Source organism: Schistocerca americana, chromosome 1 (assembly GCF_021461395.2).
Source record: "Schistocerca americana isolate TAMUIC-IGC-003095 chromosome 1, iqSchAmer2.1, whole genome shotgun sequence".
Lineage (NCBI taxonomy): Eukaryota > Metazoa > Arthropoda > Insecta > Orthoptera > Acrididae > Schistocerca > Schistocerca americana.
The window spans coordinates 548,081,976-548,101,278 of NC_060119.1; the positions used below are offsets into that span (position 1 = coordinate 548,081,976).

Genomic DNA, 19,303 nt, shown 5'->3' on the forward strand with positions numbered 1-19,303 from the left:
AAAGAGAACCTTGATTCATCCGAAAAAATGACGTTTTGCCATTCGTGCACCCAGGTTCGTCGTTGAGTACACCATCGCAGGCGCTCCTGTCTGTGATGCAGAGTCAAGGGTAACCGCAACCATGGTCTCCGAGCTGATAGTCCATGCTGCTGCAAACGTCGTCGAACTGTTCGTGCAGGTGGTTGTTGTCTTGCAAACGTCGCCATCTGTTGACTCAGGGATCGAGATGTGGCTGCACGATCCGTTACAGCCATGCGGATACGATGCCTATCATCTCGACTTCTAGTGATACGAGGCCGTTGGGATTCAGCACGACGTTCCTGAACCCACCGATTCCACATTCTACTAACAGTAATAGGATGTCGACCAACGTGAACAGCAATGTCGCGATACGATAAACCGCAATCGCGATAGGCTACAATCCGACCTTTATCAAAGTCGGAAACGTGATGATACGCATTTCTCCTCCTTACACGAGGCGTCACAACGTTTCACGTGTGTAGCACGTCACCTTCATGGTGTAGCAATTTTAATGCCCACTAGTGTATTTTGAATAGCAACGGTCCTACGACACTCCCCTGCGGCACGTCTGAAATCAGTCTTACTTCGGAAGACTTCTCTCCATTGAGAATGACATTCTGCGTTCTGTTATCTAGGAACTCTTCAATCCAATCACACAATTGGTCTGAGAGTCCATATGGTCCATATGCTTTTACTTTGTTCATTAAACTACTGTGGGGAACTGTATCAAATGCCTTGCGGCAGTCAAGAAACACGGCATTTACCTGGGACCCCGTGTCTATGGCCCTCTGAGTCTCGTGGACGAATAGCGCCAGCTGGGTTTTACACGATCGTCTTTTTCGAATCAGTGTCACGCACCACACATTTACACTCCATGGACGCTGACATTTCACCTAAGAAAGAGGTCCCTTCTGGAACGGCTCCCAAGCAGATGAACAATACTCAAAAATGGGTCGAACAAGCGCCTTGTAAGCCATTTCCTTCGTGGGTGAGTTACGTTTCCTTAAGATTCTTCCTAGGAATCTTCGTCTTGCACCTGCTTTTCTCATTATTTGTTTTATATTATCATCCAATTTACGGTCGCTCCGGATACTTACTCCCACATATTTTACGAAAAATACTGTTTCCAGAGTTTTGTCATCAATAGTGTAGCTGTACAGAAGTGGATTTCTTTTCCTATGTATACGAAATATGTTACATTATTTACGTTCAGGGTCAACTGCCAGAGCCAGTACCATTCATCATTTCTCTGGGGGTCATACTGCAAATAGTTACTATCTTCTGTCGTTGCTAATTTGGTATAGACAACCACATCATCATCTTAGAGAGCATCCGACACTTTCTACTAGACAATTTACATATAATGTAAACAGTAGCGGTCATATCACATTACCTTGGGGTACACCGTAAATTAACATCTGTCGATTTTGTTCCATTAAGAGCGACGTGTTGAATTCTGCCCCCCGGTAAGTCTTGAATCCAGTCGCAGATATGCTCCGATACTCTATAAGCTCGTATTTTTTTTCACTAAATGGCAGTGGGGTTTCCTGAAGTCAAGAAACATGGCATCAACCTAAGCGCCATTGTCTACGGAGAAACAGAGCGAGCTGTTTCGCAGGATCTCTGTCTGCGGAATCCATGTTGATTTTCACAGAGGAGATTTTCCTTCTCCAAAAACGTCATAATTCTTGAGTAGAAAATATGTTCCATAATTCTACAACAGATTGACGTCAACAGTATAGGTCTATAATTGTGTGCATCTGCCCTACGGCCCTTCTTAAAAACGGGAATGATATGCGCCTTCTTCCAGTCGCTAGGTAACCTTCGTTGCTCAAGCGTTCTTCAGTAAATTACTGCTATAGAGGGAACAAGTTCTTTCGAGTAATCTTTATAAAATTTTATAAGTATCTCATCTGGCCCTGACACCTTCCCACTACTAAGCGATTGTAGTGGGCGTTAAGACAATACTCCAGATGTATCATGTCTTTTGTTTAGTGATTGAACCACCTTTACCAAGCACGGGTAGGTAAACCACCGAAACATGTTCTATTGATCGTAGACAATCACCATTTGCTTTGTTAGGCGAAATGTCAGCGTCCATGGACTGTAAATGTGTGGTGCGTGACAATGAACCATCAGCTCATAGGCCCGTCTTTCATAGTTGCAACACTGAACACGCAGAGATATTGCAGCCTCGTAACAGGCTATCTTCCATGGATGCTAGAAGACATTCCTCTGCATACTAGGAGGAACCTGTGATATCAACATGATGGCTGCCCTGCTCATAGCGCACGAAATCCTACAGCTTGTGTTCATGAATCGTTTCCAAATCGGCGGACTGGACGCGGAAGATTTCTACCTTGGCGGCTCGTTCCCGTATCCGATGGCTGTAGACTTTTTTCTGTGGGGAAAGCTGACAGACGCTGTCTACAATGACACATCAACTGCATTAGATTATATGTAACGACGTATTACTATAGCCTACTCGGACATCTCCGCTTAAAAGTTTGCACGTGTGCAGTAGTCATTCCATACCAGACTGGAAGCGCGTGTTACCGCTGCCGGTGGTCATTTTGAACCCAATTGGTGCAAGCACTTCCCTTGTTCTTTAGTGTGCGCTACCAAAGCTGTAGTACAAGTGCAGGAACTTTTCAAAATGCGATATCTCGTAAACGACTCGCACTAGAATCCTGCAATAAACACCACTGACGTTCTAATTTACCCTACTTTTAGTTTGTTACTGTCAATAGGCATCGTTCCATTTAAAAAACCATATGTCTGAACAAAATATATAATTTTTGAATATCATTATAATCTGCTTATTGGCTAACAATACGAGCCCCTGACTACCAATCCGTTCTGTGGAAACTGCACTTCAGTAGCACTTACCGTTCGTGCAATAGCTGTGGCGCAAGTTTTAGGTGATTCACCTTGTATATTCTTACACACATTGATCACGTACATATGAACAATATAGAAACAGTGTACCTTGTCGTCTCAAAAGGATATGGAATCACATTTAAACGTGGTATCTATTTTATCATCAGTATTGATTGGTTTGCGTAGTAATCACAACAAAATTATTTTATTAACGCATATTATGCCTAGTAAATACTACTATATTTAAGATCCGTTTCTTTTTCCATGTACTTCTGACAAAGCATGGAATGTCAGATCCCTTAACTCAGTAGGTAGGTTAGAAATTTTAACAAGGGAAATGGATCGGTTAAAGTTATGTATAATGGGAATTAGTGAAGTTCGGTATCAAGAGGAACAAGACTTCTGGTCAGGTGAATACAGAGTTATAAATCCAAAATCAAATATGGGTAATGCAGGAGTAGGTTTAATAATGAATAAAAAAATAGGAGCAAGGGTAAGCTACTACAAACATCATAGTGAACGCATTATTGTCAGCTGTGCTGCGTTTTGGCCCTGGAAGATCATTCTCAATAAATTGAATATTCTTACCTCATTGAAGTCGCCGGATAACGCGTATATATCTGCTCCTATAAGAAATTTTTCTGGCACATCCCAGTGCAATGCTGGCCGCTAGATTTGTCATGTATAAAAAGAAACAAGTGATTTTTCTTTATGATAATCGGGATGACCATGGATTGCAGAAATTAGTAAATTCTTTAAATTCAGATGAATGATTGTCAAAAAGTTAATTTTGTAAAAAAGATTATTATTAAAAGATTTTTTAAAACACTTACATGGGACTTGATGTAACAATAGTACAAATTTAGTTGTAACAAATTAGATATGCGCGCGTCTGTTTTTACTTTATACTACATCTCTCAGGCACGACGGCCCAACCGCCCGACTGGGAGCTAACACCACTACTGCCGACACTGCTCTTACTGCAGCCGACACTGCTCTCGGGTCTGAGATTCTCTTATAGCTTAGATATCGCAGGCATCGCGTGAACAATCCATCGAAATTACATCTGCTCGAGTGCGCTAGCAATAAATTCCTTAGTCATGGACCTCTTACAGTATGAATATCAAGAGCTCAAATGGAAAACCAGTTCTATGCAAAGAAGGGATAGCAGAAAGGTGGAAGGAATATATAGAGGGTCTATACAAGGGCGATGTACTTGAGGGCAATATTAAGGAAATGGAAGAGGACGTAGATGAAGATGAAATAGGAAATACGATACTGCGTGAAGAATTTGGCACAGCACAGAAAGACCTAAGTCGAAACAAGGCCCCGGGAGTGCATAACATTCCATTAAAACTACTGATAGCCTTAGGAGAGCCAACCCTGACAAAATTCTATCATCTGGTGACCAAGATGTATGAGACAGGTGAAATACCCTCAGACTTCAAGAATATAATAATCCCAAAGAACACAGGTGTTGACAGGTGTGAAAATTACCAAACTATCAGTTTAATAAGTCACGGTTGCAAAATGCTAACACGAATTCTTTACAGACGAATGGGAAAACTGGCAGAAGTCGACCTCGGGAAGATCAGTTTGGATTCCGTAGAAATGTTGGAACACGTGAGGCAATACTGACCTCAGGAATTATTTTAGAAGATAGGTTAAGGAACGGCAAACCTACGTTTCTAGCATTTGTAGACTTAGAGAAAGCTTTTGAGAATGTTGATTGTAATATTCTCTTTCAAATTCTGAAGGTGGCAGGGACCAAGTACAGGGAGCGAAGGTTATTTACAATTTGTACAGAAACTAAGTGACAGTTATAAGAGTCGAGGGGCATGAAAGGGAAGCAGTGGTTGGGAAGGGAGTGAGACAGCGTTGTTGCCTATCCCCGATGATATTCAATCTGTATATTGAGCAAGTAGTAAGGGAAACAAAAGAGGAATTTTAAGTAGGAATTAAAATCCATGGAGACGAAATAAAAACTTTGAAGTTTGCCGTTGACACTGTTATTTTGTCGGAGACAGCAAAGGACCTGGAAGAGCAGTTGAACGGAATGGACAGTGTCTTGAAAGGAGGATATAAGATGAACATCAAAACGTGGATAATGGAATGTAGTCAAATTCCATTAGGTGATGCTGAGGGAATTAGATTAGGAAATGAGTCACTTAAAGCAGTAAATGAGTTTTGCTATTTGGGAAGCAAAATAACTGGTGATAGTCGAAGTAGAGAGGATATAAACTGTAGACTGGCGATGGCAAGGAAAGCTTTTCTGTAGAAGAGGAATTTGTTAACATCGAGTATTGATTTTAAATCTTTTCTGAAAGTATTTGTATGGAGTGCACCCATGTACGGAAGTGAAACATGGTCGATAAATAGTTTAGGCAAGAGGAGAATAGAAGCTTTCGAAATGTAGTGCTACAGAAGAATGCTGAAGATTATATGTGTAGATCATGTAACTAATGAGGAGATACTGAACAGAATTGGGGAGAAGAGGATTTTGTGGCGCAACTTGACTAGAAGAAGGGGTCGGTTGATAGGACATGATCTGAGGCATCAAGGGATCACAAATTTAGAACTCGAGGGCATCGTGATGGGTAAAAATGGTAGAGAGAGACCAAGAGATGAATACACTTAGCAGATTTAGAAGGATGTAGGTCGAAGTAGTTACCTGGAGATGAAGAAACTTCCACAGGATATAGTAGCATGGAGAGCTGCATCAAACCAGCCTCTGGACTGAAGGCCACAACAACAACAACAACAACAGCATTGGTTGAATTCCCGAAAATATTGAGAGAAGTATTTTTTTTATTGCTAACGGTGACGTATGGAAGTGAAACATGGACGATAAATACACTCCTGGAAATTGAAATAAGAACACCGTGAATTCATTGTCCCAGGAAGGGGAAACTTTATTGACACATTCCTGGGGTCAGATACATCACATGATCACACTGACAGAACCACAGGCACATAGACACAGGCAACAGAGCATGCACAATGTCGGCACTAGTACAGTGTATATCCACCTTTCGCAGCAATGCAGGCTGCTATTCTCCCATGGAGACGATCGTAGAGATGCTGGATGTAGTCCTGTGGAACGGCTTGCCATGCCATTTCCACCTGACGCCTCAGTTGGACCAGCGTTCGTGCTGGACGTGCAGACCGCGTGAGACGACGCTTCATCCAGTCCCAAACATGCTCCATGGGGGACAGATCCGGAGATCTTGCTGGCCAGGGTAGTTGACTTACACCTTCTAGAGCACGTTGGGTGGCACGGGATACATGCGGACGTGCATTGTCCTGTTGGAACACCACGTTCCCTTGCCGGTCTAGGAATGGTAGAACGATGGGTTCGATGACGGTTTGGATGTACCGTGCACTATTCAGTGGCCCCTCTACGATCACCAGTGGTGTACGGCCAGTATAGGAGATCGCTCCCCACACCATGATGCCGGGTGTTGGCCCTGTGTGCCTCGGTCGTATGCACTCCTGATTGTGGCGCTCACCTGCACGGTGCCAAACACGCATACGACCATCATTGGCACCAAGGCAGAAGCGACTCTCATCGCTGAAGACGACACGTCTCCATTCGTCCCTCCATTCACGCCTGTCGCGACACCACTGGAGGCGGGCTGCACGATGTTGGGGCGTGAGCGGAAGACGGCCTAACGGTGTGCGGGACCGTAGCGCAGCTTCATGGAGACGGTTGCGAATGGTCCTCGCCGATACCCCAGGAGCAACAGTGTCCCTAATTTGCTGGGAAGTGGCGGTGCGGTCCCCTACGGCACTGTGTAGGATCCTACGGTCTTGGCGTGCATCCGTGCGTCGCTGCGGTCCGGTCCCAGGTCGACGGGCACGTGCACCTTCCGCCGACCACTGGCGACAACATCGATGTACTGTGGAGACCTCACGCCCCACGTGTTGAGCAATTCGGCGGTACGTCCACCCGGCCTCCCGCATGCCCACTATACGCCCTCGCTCAAAGTCCGTCAACTGCACATACGGTTCACGTCCACGCTGTCGCGGCATGCTACCAGTGTTAAAGACTGCGACGGAGCTCCGTATGCCACGGCAAACTGGCTGACACTGACGGCGGCGGTGCACAAATGCTGCGCAGCTAGCGCCATTCGACGGCCAACACCGCGGTTCCTGGTGTGTCCGCTGTGCCGTGCGTGTGATCATTGCTTGTACAGCCCTCTCGCAGTGTCCGGAGCAAGTATGGTGGGTCTGACACACCGGTGTCAATGTGTTCTTTTTTCCATTTCCAGGAGTGTAGTTTGGACAAGAAGAGAATAGAAGCTTTCGAAATGTGGTGCTACAGAAGAATGCTGAATATTAGATGGGTAGATCACATAACTAATGAGGAGGTATTGAATAGAATTGGGGAGAAGAGGAGTCTGTGGCACAACTTGACAAGAAGAAGGGACCGGTTGGTAGGACATGTTCTGAGGCATTAGGGGATCACGAATTTAGCATTGGAGGGCCGTGTGGAGGGTAAAAATCGAAGAGGGAGACCAAGAGATGAATACACTAAGCAGATTCAGAAGGATGTAGGTTGCAGTAAGTACTGGGAGATGAAGAAGTTTGCACAGGATGAAGTAGCATGGAGAGCTGCATCAAACCAGTCTCAGGACTGAAGACAACAACAAACAACAGTGACGCCAAATACAAGTTTTGATGGATTTAGCTTTAAAAATTCTTTCGTAATAAAATATTTTCATAAAACGTTTCAGTACCTATTTCTCCCCCTTAGGGGTTGAATTTCCAAAAACAGTGAACATGTTTTTTTTGTTTCCCACCTAGAACTCAAATACCAATTTTCATAGATACGGCTTAAAATGCACTAGTAGTTCTTTAATAATAATTTTTTTTATAAAAGCTTTCTCCCACTGTCTCCAATTTACAATAACGCTGAAACATTTATTTTTTTATGTCTGATGGAGAAACCAAATACCAATCATCATTGTTCTAGTTTCGAAATTGCCTTAACAGTGACATTCTTTCAAAAAACGTTTCATCCCCTATTTGACAAGCTAAGTAGTCGAATTTCGAAAAATCCCCTCTTAAACGATGACAAGATCAACACCCTCTCCAGATTTCAAGTTTCCACCCTTAGCGGTTTTTTCTGGTCGATGATGAGTGTCTGAATCTGCCAGGACAGTTTTTTTTTATATATATAAGTGACCTGGTGGATCACGTTGGAAGTTCCATGAGACTCTTCACAGATGGTGCTGTTGTCTACAGAGAAGTCACAAAGCTGGAAAACTGTATGGAAATACAGGAAGACATGCGAACGATCGACGCTTGGTGCAGGAACTTGCAGTTCACTCTTAACATAAAAAATGTTATGTATTATGAGCGAATGGGGAAAAGGAGGCATTATTTTATGATTACACGATTCCAGAACAATCGTTACACGCATTCACTTTAATAAAACACAGGCGGCTTACTACGGCTTCACAGGCGAGGCAGTAAGTATCTATGGTTGGAGGTCTTCTCTGGCAATTTTGTTTACGAGTCACTGCATAGCGTTATGGTTCAGAGACGAACGTTGAGTAACTGATTATCCTAGCATAACTTTAATGATTGAAACAGTGCAGGACACGAAAGTTCTCAGGGGACATGACTTCATCAACAAACGTTAACATACTGTACGTGGACTATTGGTAAAGTCTGTCAGCAGGTGGTGTCGCTTTGTCATCACCACTGGTCTTCTCTTCATGTGAATAAGTTCCAGGGAGTTAAACCTCTTCCCCTGGCTTGGCTGACCTCCTCTTGGCCCTCTCGCCGCGAGGAGATCCTTTCAGCTAGGCTACGTATTGGCTACTGTCTTTTAGGCATTGCCGTTTGTTAAGTGGTGATCCCTCACTACTTTGTTCTCATTGTCATCAACCTTTGACGGTTCGCCATTTACTGACCATATGCCCCTTTCTTAACCACTTGCCGTCTGAGTTATCGGCCCTTTTAGCGAACGACACGCGGGCTGTTGACGGAGTTTTATATTTCATCCGTCGTAGCAATATGGTGAAGGAGATCTTAGTCTTTAGTTCAGGACCTCCATTGTCTCTACTGCGTATTTTGAGGACTTTTCTCCAAGAGGAAGTCTTAATTTTTACGTGTTTTTCCTTCCATCTATCGGGATTAAAGGGTAGCCACTTTTAATTCCTTTTTTGTCTTCGTGTTATAAGGTTCTGACATGAGCGCATATGATCTTAGTTTCTTCAGCGCCATAAAAAGCCCTTCAGCTACTTCTCTACGTAGTAGCCGCTCCGACTTATACGTTTGTCGTAGCTTTGCGCCAACTTTCCAGACCCTCGTCATAGAAGGCCACGGCATGTACTTTCCGCCAATTCTTTACGCTGGTCTACAACTCGTTGTCCGTGTCAGAATGTTGTATTCATAGGCAGTGGCTCATTAGCGCAGACATGAAACACAGGGGAGCCAATTACCGGCTGTATTGTGGGTGATCAAACACTTCGCATCAAAAACGCTGAAGGAGCATCTTCATTGCCCCTGCAGAGCGCGGCCGAGAAGTCTAATGAAGAAGGAAACGCATGGCAGTTGTGTTATGTGGGCTGCATGACAGCAGGCGAAATCTCTCACCACCTCCTCATACTTGGCGGGAGGGTATATTTATCCAGGCATCTTCAAGTGCTCACTGTGCGCCCAGAACTGAAAAGAGCAACTAGACACGATCGATGGGCCTACAAGAGACACTGTCCAACAGATCTGTGCAAGTCTTCATTGGATTTTCACTGTGGTTTCCATTTCGCGGCAAATCAGGCCCTACTTTGCGATGAGGCGTAGTAGTTCAGCCATTTTGTTTATAAAATATATACACAAACCTTCCTCATCACCCTTTACACACAAACAGAAAATTACAACATATTTACAACATGTGTCTGCCCCTGTAGCGGAGGCCACATTGCAGCTGACTGGCGTCCGGAAGACACAGGTTCGATTCCTCCAACTGTCAGGGATTTTTCCTTGGTGAAAGGCTTGAACGGGTTGTACTTAGGCTTCCAATGCCAATTGTGGAGGTAGTTAAGCAAGTAGTTGCGGCTCCAGGTCACGAGAACTGACAATGGACAGGTGAGTGGTGTGCTGACCCCACAGCCCTTCACACCGCATCTAATGACGCCATTGGCAAAGGATGACACGATAATCAGTCGGTACCGACGCGCCCGCCAAGGCCTGCGCACGGTATTTATATTTACAAGTCTGGAAATTTGCGTACGATATGATTTAATATGATACGACCACATATAACTTATGGAAGGTAAGGCAGATGCGAGATTGAGAGAATTGTCAGCACATGTAGTCCATCCATGGAGGAGGCAGCTTAGAAAACTCTCGTTGGACCAGTATTGTAATACTGCTCACCAGTCTGGAAGCGCACTTTGTGGAGACAGGATTGACTGGTTAATCAGAGAAGGTCCAAAGAACAGCAGAATGTTTCGTTACAGGGTTACTGTTCAGTCTTTCAATGTTTACGCTCCTTACACGAAGCGAGACGTCGTTTGGCATTTACCGGCGTGATGTGTGGCTTATGAGCAGCCGCTCGACCCTGTTTAATCTACTCCAGAGCCAGAAGCTGCAAGAGAGGCTTTTTGAATCATGGTGCAGTTTACGCTTAAAATTCGGAGAGCATACATTCCTAGAGGAGTCATCCAATGTATTGCCTCCTCCTATGTACAACACATAGCCCATGAAGGTAAAATTAGGGGGAATCGAAGGAAAGAAGATACGGTTCAATGTGCTGTCAACGTCAACGCTGGTAGAGACGGTGCAGAAGTTGGAATTGCTTTGTTTGAGACTGGGGGAGGGATGTCGTCCGTGCCCCTTCCAAGGAACCATCCGTACATTTGCCTGGAGCGGTGTAGCGAAATCGTGAAAAACTTAAATCTGGATATTTGGAAATTGATTTAAACTGCCGTCCTAAAGAATGCGAGTCAAGTGTGTTAGCCACTGCGCCACCAGAGAGATATGAGTCCACACTGAGGCTTACCACCAATAGTTCCTCGCCACGCGGAGTGGCCGCGCGGTTTGAGGCGCCATGTACGGATGGCGCGTCCCCTTCCGCCGGAGGTTCGAGTCCTCCCTCGGACATGGGTGTGTATGTTGTTCTTATCATAAGTTAGTTTAAGTTAGTTTAAGCAGTGTGTAAGTCTAGAGACCGATGACCTCAGCAGTTTGGTCCCTCAGGAATTCACACACATTTGAACATTTGGACAATAGTTCTTCCCGTGGACCATTCGCGGCTAGAAAAGCAAAGGGGGAAGTGACAGCGATGCAAAAAGTATGCTTTGCCACAGACCACGAAATAGCTTGCGGAGTATAGACATAGATGTAGTTGTTGTTCATCCACGAAAGTGTTGTATGCACATTTAAAGCTCTAATCAATATTTTCACCTTTTTAATTTTAGCAGTTGCAAGAGAAAAACCTGATTTGTACTTCCGTAAATTAAGTTTAATTGTGGTGAAAGGCAATGAAGAACTGGCAGCTGTTGGGTCACATCTTCTTGAGCAAAGACAATTCAACAAGCCGCGTTTCCTAAGCTCAGTAAGCTTAGTGAGAGAGACAGATTATCGGAAAATACTGCCAATACACGTAGACTGAGGTGACAAAAGCCATGGGATTGCACACATGCAGATGGCGGAGGTGTCGCGCACACAAGGTATAAAAGGGAAGTGCACAGGCGGAGATGTATTTTGTACTCAGGCGATTTGTGTGAAAAGGCTTTCGACGTCATTATGGCCGCACGACAGGAATCAAAAGATCTTGAACGCGGGATGGTTAGAATGGCTGTGAGCACTATGGGACTTAACATCTGAGGTCATCAGTCACCTAGAACTTCGAACTACTCAAACCTAACTAACCTAAGAACATTACACACATCCATGCCCGAGACAGGATTCGAACCTGCGACCGTGGCGATCGCGTGTTTCAAGACTGAAGCCCCTAGAACCGCTCGGTCACAGCGGCCGGCTACGAAATGGTAGTTGGAGCTAGAAGCATAGGATATTCCATTTCAGAAATCGTCAGGGAATGCAATATTCTGAGATTCACGGTGTCAATAGTGTGCCGAGAATACCACATTTCAGGCATTACCTCTCATCAAGGACAACGCAGTGGCCGAAGGGCTTCACTTAACGACCGAGAGCAGCGGCGTTTACGTGAAGTTGTCATTGTTAATAGCATAGAAACACTGCGTGAAATAACCGCAGAAGCCGATTTGGGACGTACGACGAATGTATCCGCTAAGACAGTGCGGCGAAATGTGACGTTAGCGGGCTATGGCGGCAGATGACCGACGGGAGTGTCTTTGCTAACAGCACGACATCGCTTGCAGCGCCTCTCCTTGGCTCGTCACCATGTCGGTTGGACGCTAGACGACTGGTTAGCCGTGACCTGGTCAAATGAGTCACGATTTCAGTTGGTAAGAGCTGATGGGAGCGCGCGGGTGTGGCGCTCATCCACGAAGCCATGGACCCAAGTTCTCAACAAGGCACTGTGCAAACTGGTGGTGGCTCCATAATAGTGTGCACTGTCTTTACTTGGATTAGAATGGGTCCTCTGGTTCAACTGAAACGACCATTGACTGGAAACAGTCATGTTAGGCTGCTTGGAAAACATTTCATGTCCTCCTTGCTCCGTCCGTCATTGGTTATCTTGCCGCCTAGGTTGCACGAATTCCTTAACTTCATTTGCTTTGTGATAATCAGTCTTGATGTTAAGTTGCTCGCTGTTCTAATTTCTGCTAGTTATCGTTACTTTCGTCTTTCTTCCTCTCAATCCATATTCTTTAGTCATTAGACTGTTCATTCCATTCAGCAGATCATATAATTCTTCTTCACTTTCACTCGGGATAGCAATGTCGTCAGCGAATCGTGTCACTGATATCCTTTCACTTTGAATTTTAATTCCACTCCTGAACATTACTTTTATTTCCATGATTGCTTCTTCGATGCACAGATTGAACAGCAGGGGTGAAAGACTGTATCCTCGTCTTACAACGTTTTTAATCTGGGCACCTCGTTCTTGATCGTCCACTCTTATTATTCCCTCTTGGCACTTTTAAATATTGTACATTACCCGCCTCCCCCTATAACTTATCCCTATTTTTCTCAGAATTTCGAACATATTTTACACTGTCGTACTCTTTTCCAGGTCGACAAATCCTATGAACGTGTCTTCATTTTCCTCTAGTCTTGCTTCCATTATCAACCGCATCGTCATAATTGCCTCTCTGGTGCCTGTACCTTTCCTAGAGCCAAATTGATCGTCATCTAATACGTCCTCAATTTTCTTTTCCATTCTTCCTGTCCGTAACTTGGGTGCATGAGGTGTTAAGCTGATTGTGCGATAACTCTCGCACTTGTCAGCTCTCGCAGTCTTTGGAATTGTGTGAATGTTATTTTTCCGAAAGTCAGATGATATGTCGCCAGAGCCATACATTCTACAACAAAGTGAATAGTCTTTTTGTTGCCACTTCCCCAATAATTTTAGAAATTATGATGGAATTTTATCCATCCCTTCTGCCTTATTTGATCTTAACTCCTTCAAAGCTCTCTTAAATTCTGATTCCAATACTGGATCCCTTATCTCCTCTAAATCGACCCCTGCTTCTTCTTCTATCACTCAGACAAACCTTTACCCTCATAGAGGCCTTCAGTGTTATCTTTCCACCTACTCGCTCTCTCCTCTGCATTTAACAGTGGAATTCCCACTGCACTATTAATGTTACCGCCCTTGCTTTTAATTTCACGAAAGTTGTTTTGACTCCCCTGTACGTTGAGTCAGTTCTTCCGACCATCATTTCTTTATCGATTACTTCACTTTTCATGCAGCCATTTCGGTCTTAGCTTCCTTGCTCTTCCTATTTATTTTATTCATCACCGACTTTTATTTCTATATACCTGAATTTCCCTGAACATTTTTGTACTTCCTTCTTTCACTGATCAGCTGAAATATTTCTTCTGTTGCCCATGGCTTCATCGCATTATCATCTTTGTACCAATGTTTTTCTTCGCAACTTCTGTGATTATCCGTTTTAGAAATATCCATTCATCTTGAACTGTAGTGCCTACTGAGCTATTCCTTATTGCTGCATCTATAGCCTTAGAGAACTTCAAGTGCATCTCGTCATTCCATAGTACTTCCACGTCGTACCTCTTTGCGTACTGATTCTTCCTGACTAATCTCTTAAACTTCAGCCTACTCTTCGTGCTACTACATTGTGATCTGTCCACATCTGCTCCTCGGTACACCTTACATTAAAGTATCTTTTGCAATCTCTGTCTGATCATAATGTAATCTAACTGAGATCCTCGCGCATCAGCCAGCCTTGTCCAAGTACGCCTCCTCCTCTTGTGATTCTTGAACAGAATGTTCGCTGAAATTTATTACAACACTCAATTAGTTTTTCTCCTCTCTCATTCCTTGTCCCAAGCTCATACTCTCCTGTAATCTTTTCTTGTACTCCTTCCCCTTAAACTGCATTCCAGTTCCCCATGTCTGTTAGATTTTCATCTCAGTTTACATACTGTATGTCTCTTTCAATATCCTCATATAATTTCTCTATCTCATCTTCAGCTTACGACGTCGGCATGTATATCTGAACTATTGTTGTCGTCGTTAGGTTGCTGTCGATTTGATAAGAATAACCCTGTCATTGATCTGTTCACAGTAGTACACTCTCTGCCCTACCTTTTTATTCATAACGAATCCTACTCCAGTTATACCATTTTCTGGAACTGTTGTTATTACTATTGACTCATCTGACCAGAAATTTTTGTCTTTTTTCCATCTCAGGTCGATGATCCCTACCATATCTAAATCGAGCCTTTTTATTTCCCTTTTCAGATTTTCTAGCTTCCATACCACGCTCAAACTTCTGACATTGCACGCCCCACCTCATAAAACGTTATTCTTTCGTTGGTTATTCAATCTTTTTCTTATGGTCACCCACCTTTTGGCATCCCCTTCCCAGAGATCCGAATGCGGGAATATTCCGGAATCTTTTGCAATGGAGGGATAATCACGACAGTTTTTCACTTGCAGACTACATGTCCTGTGGATACACGTTATATGACTTTAATGCGGTGCTTTCCGTTGCCTTTTACATCCTGATGCCGCAGATCATTGCTGACGCAGGCAGATATCATCATTAAATTTAACTTGATGGATAATCTTCGGTTTTTCTTACACACGTAAAACAGGCGTACTGCAATAACAATGTATACAGGTGGGCGAACCAAGTGTGTTAGAGCACTGTAGACTTCACCATGTCATTCCTCCAGAAAGAAAAGACAGTCTAAGGTGGCCATAGAAATTTCCGAATTTTGACCTAGCTGCTACCAAAGATTTCAAATTCTAACACAGCCATATCGAACGTTTTGCAGAGAACTCGTGGATCCTGTCGCGGAGTGCCCAGCTGACAACAGAGCAGGAGCAGCAGGTGAATGACAAGCTGGAGGCCCTGGGTCTGCCGAGGAGCCGCTACACAGACACCCCACAGGATCCACAACAGTGCACTGTCAGAGTCAGCACATGCGACAAGCCGGCTGCCAAGGAATTTGACATTTCTAAGGTTAACACCCAATGTAGTTATGGCAGCTGCAGCCGTGAACTTCTGACTGTTGAGCTACTGCTGACCACTGTGCCTCCTGTATGTTTGTGCAGTATCAGGGCGTGTGGTACGAGATCGCCAAGTTGGGAGAGGCTCCGTTCGAGGAGGGCGGCCAGTGCATCACGGCGGAGTACACAGTGGCTGGCGACAACAACGTGACCGTACACAACAGACTGTTCAGCACATCTACTGGGACCTTTAACGACATCATCGGCTGGGCCGAGTTGGACGACCCTGACTCCGGAGAGGCCAAATTCACAGTGCACTTCCCAGGCGTACCAGGTCGGTATCGTGTATACTGACTACATCCGTTAACTACCTCAACGAAGTATTGAATCCATTATTGGATGTGTAACAGAAGTAATTAAGAGCATATAATATTAATGATGAAATAGCTTAAAATACAATAATTCTAAGAATGTTTCTACTTACAAGGGAAACTTCCCATCCTAGGCCCCTCAGATTTACTCATAAAGTTGCCCAGTGGTTGGCCCATCAAGAACTGGGCATAGATCATGCATGAAAACAAGAAGGAAGTGTACTGAGTTTTGAAGAAAGAAACAAAATAGGAACAGTGAACAGTCCAAGCTCAAGATGTATAACTTCGAGCAAATTGCGAGAACCGCGGCTTCGTGGTTGTGTGGTCCTGGTGTTGGACTGCAAAGCGAGAGATCCGCGTTCAAATCACATGCATGCCCTTTTCTTCCACAAAAATTAGTACTCTCTGTTCAGTCATTGACGTATCTGTTCTCCTCCTACACTCTTGGCAGTTGTCATATACTGGTTATAAAAAACGAGTCATGTGGTAATAATTTTTTGCATCGCAGGTGAGTATGATGAATAGTGACAGCAGGCGAGACATCGCATAGACCTCCCACAGAAGTGGAAACAACAAATAAACGGTTGTGAACTGTGTTATAAGAAAGAACGTCAAGAGTCAAAACTTCCAAAACGGAACACATGGGTCATAACATACGATACTTGTGTAGAACAAATAGGAGAAACGGACGACTGCCGGTTCCTACCTTGTATTTCGCTTTTCCAAACGGGTGTGACACCACAGCACAGACACAAATTTGAATATAGCGAAATGACCGGGCGGAAAATTCATAATTTTCTGACAAAAAGCAAACATGTGGCAGGAGGGAGATTCGAACACAGAATCCCGTTCTAGTTCAGGACCATGACCACAGGACCACGACACTGAACCGCGCGGGGTAACCGCGCGGTCTAGGGCGCTTGCCACGAGTTGCGCGGCCTCCCCTTTTGGGGGTTCGAGTCCTCCTTCGGGCATGGATGTGTGTGTTGTCCTTAGGGTAAGTTAGTTTAATTTAGATTAAGTAGTGTGTAAGCCTAGGGACGGATGACCTCTGTAGTTTGGTCCCATAGGAACTTACCACAAATTTCCAAATTTTTCCACGACGCCGTGGCTACCGAAGTTAGCTCGATGTTGCGCATCCTGAACGTGGATCGTTCATTGTTTCTATTTTGCTTCTTCTTTCACAGTTCAGTACGCCTTCTTCCTGTTTTCATGTGTGATCTGTGTTCAGTTTTAGACGGGCTATCCAGTGGACCATCTTACCACTAAATATGATGGGGTTATGGTGTGGAGTTTCCCTATTTTGCTTCATCTTTCACAGTTCAGTACGCCTTCTTCCTGTTTTCATGTGTGATCTGTGTTCAGTTTTAGACGGGCTATTCAATGGACCATCTTACCACTAAATATGATGGGGCTGTGGTGTGGAGTTCCCCTTGTTAGATGTAATTCAAGATATGACTTTTTGGGTTGTAAGTTGTAGAAAACTGATATGCCTATTTCCGTGTTCACACATGACTGTTTCTTCGTGTGTTGACAGTGACGGGCCCCTATTGGGTCCTGGATACAGACTACGAGACCTATTCGGTTGTCTGGGCCTGCAGGGAGCCTACAGATGAAACCTCCAACATTACGGGTACGTATTTCCTCTTTAGTGTCCATTGCTGCATGTATCCGAAACAACTTGTTCCTCTTCTAACAGTATTGTATCATCGGTCGCTTGTGACATAAAGTACTTGGGAAACATTGAGATCTCTCAAGTTTTCAAGAAAGGTAGTCGATTTGATGCGCAAAACACTAGACTTACTGACCCGACGATGGATATTTGGATATTTCATGGTGATGTATTATAGCGTTTCTGAAGATCGATAGTCTCATCTGTAGCGATCTACATTGATTCCGAAAACAGTGACATATGAAAAAATTTCGCTCCGTCTATCCAAGAGATCGAAAAAGCAGCAGATCATGGTCTGTTCCCGGACCTCCGCAAAGCATTCGTTACAGTTCCGAACTGTGGCCTAATGAACAAAATGTAAAACTGTGTTATTAGATTGAAAATTTTCTATGAAACAAAATACAGCATGTCATTCTTTAGGGACAGAAATCTTTAGAGACGTAAGTAATTTCGTATACGAAGAACCGCTATATACACTATGTGATCGAATGTATCAGGACACCTGGCTAAAAATGGCTTACAAGTTCGTGGCGCCCTCCATCAGTAATGCTGGAATTCAATCTGGTGTTGGCCCACCCTTAGCCTTGCTTCCACACTCGCAGGCGTGCGTTCAAACAGGTGCTGGAAGGTTCCTTGGGGAATGGCAGCCCATTCTTCACGGAGTGTTGCACTGAGGAGAGGTATCGATGTCGGTCGGTGAGGCCTGGCACGAAGTCGGCGTTCTAAAACATCCCAAAGGTGTTCTATAGGACTCAGGTCAGGACTCTGTGCAGGCCAGTCCATTACAGGGACGATATTGTCGTGTAACCACTCAGCCATAGACCGGTCATTATGAACAGGTTATCGATCGTGTTGCAGGATACAGTCGCCATCTCCGAATTTCTCTTCAACAGTGGGAAGCAAGAAGGTGCTTAAAACATCAATGTAGGCCTGTGCTGTGATAGTGCCACGCAAAAAAACAAGGGGTGCAAGCCCCCTCCATGATAAACTACACACGCTGGCAGATGAAGTTCACCGGGAATTCGCCATAACCACACCCTGCCATGGGGTCGCCCACATTGTGTACCGTGATTCGTCACTCCACACAACGTTTTTCCATTGTTCAATCGTCCAATGCTTACGCTCCTTACACCAAGCGAAGTGTCGTTTGGCATTACCCAGCGTGATGTGTGGCTTATGAGCAGCCGCTCGACTATGAAATCCAAGTTTTCTCACCTCCCGCCTAAGTGTCATATTGCTTGCGGCGGATCCTGATGGATGTTATGGTCTGGATTGAACTGCCCATTACACATTACGACCCTCTTCAACTGTCGGCGGTCTCTGTCAGTCAACAGACTAGATTGGCCTGTACGCTTTTATGGTGTACTTGTCCCTTCACGTGTCTATTTCACTATGACATCGGAAACAGTGGACCTAGGAATGTTTACGAGTTGGAAACCCCGCATACAAAAGTGTAAATAAGTGACACCCAATCACCTGACGACGTTCGAAGTCTGTGAGTTCCGCCGAGAGCCACCTAATATGAAAAACGAATGTCTTTGGGAGTGTCAGGATACTTTTTATCACATAGTGTAATTAAATTTCACTACATATAAAAATCAGCTTAATGCCTGCTGCTTCGCTCGCGTAGATTGTGTGGACTCCACAGATTTATGTCGTTTTTCCTTAATCGAAATTGTGTATTGTTATATCCACAGATCACGTGTAAATCTACACACTGTGAAAACGATATATCTTGTCTGCGCAAACTAAGTTGCAGACAAAGTTTTTAGATTT

At 44.4% G+C, this 19,303-nt stretch overlaps 1 protein-coding gene across 1 annotated transcript in view; it reads left to right on the forward strand.

Annotated features, from left to right (window-relative positions):
• The window catches only part of LOC124575954, an 86,217-nt gene that overhangs the window by 42,687 nt on the left and 24,227 nt on the right, over positions 1–19,303 (forward strand). Inside the window, exons 8-10 of the mRNA XM_047131199.1 lie at positions 15,310–15,497; positions 15,590–15,818; positions 17,393–17,488. Coding sequence (XP_046987155.1) covers positions 15,310–15,497; positions 15,590–15,818; positions 17,393–17,488 — 513 coding nt within the window. The remainder of the gene's footprint in view (positions 1–15,309; positions 15,498–15,589; positions 15,819–17,392; positions 17,489–19,303) is intronic.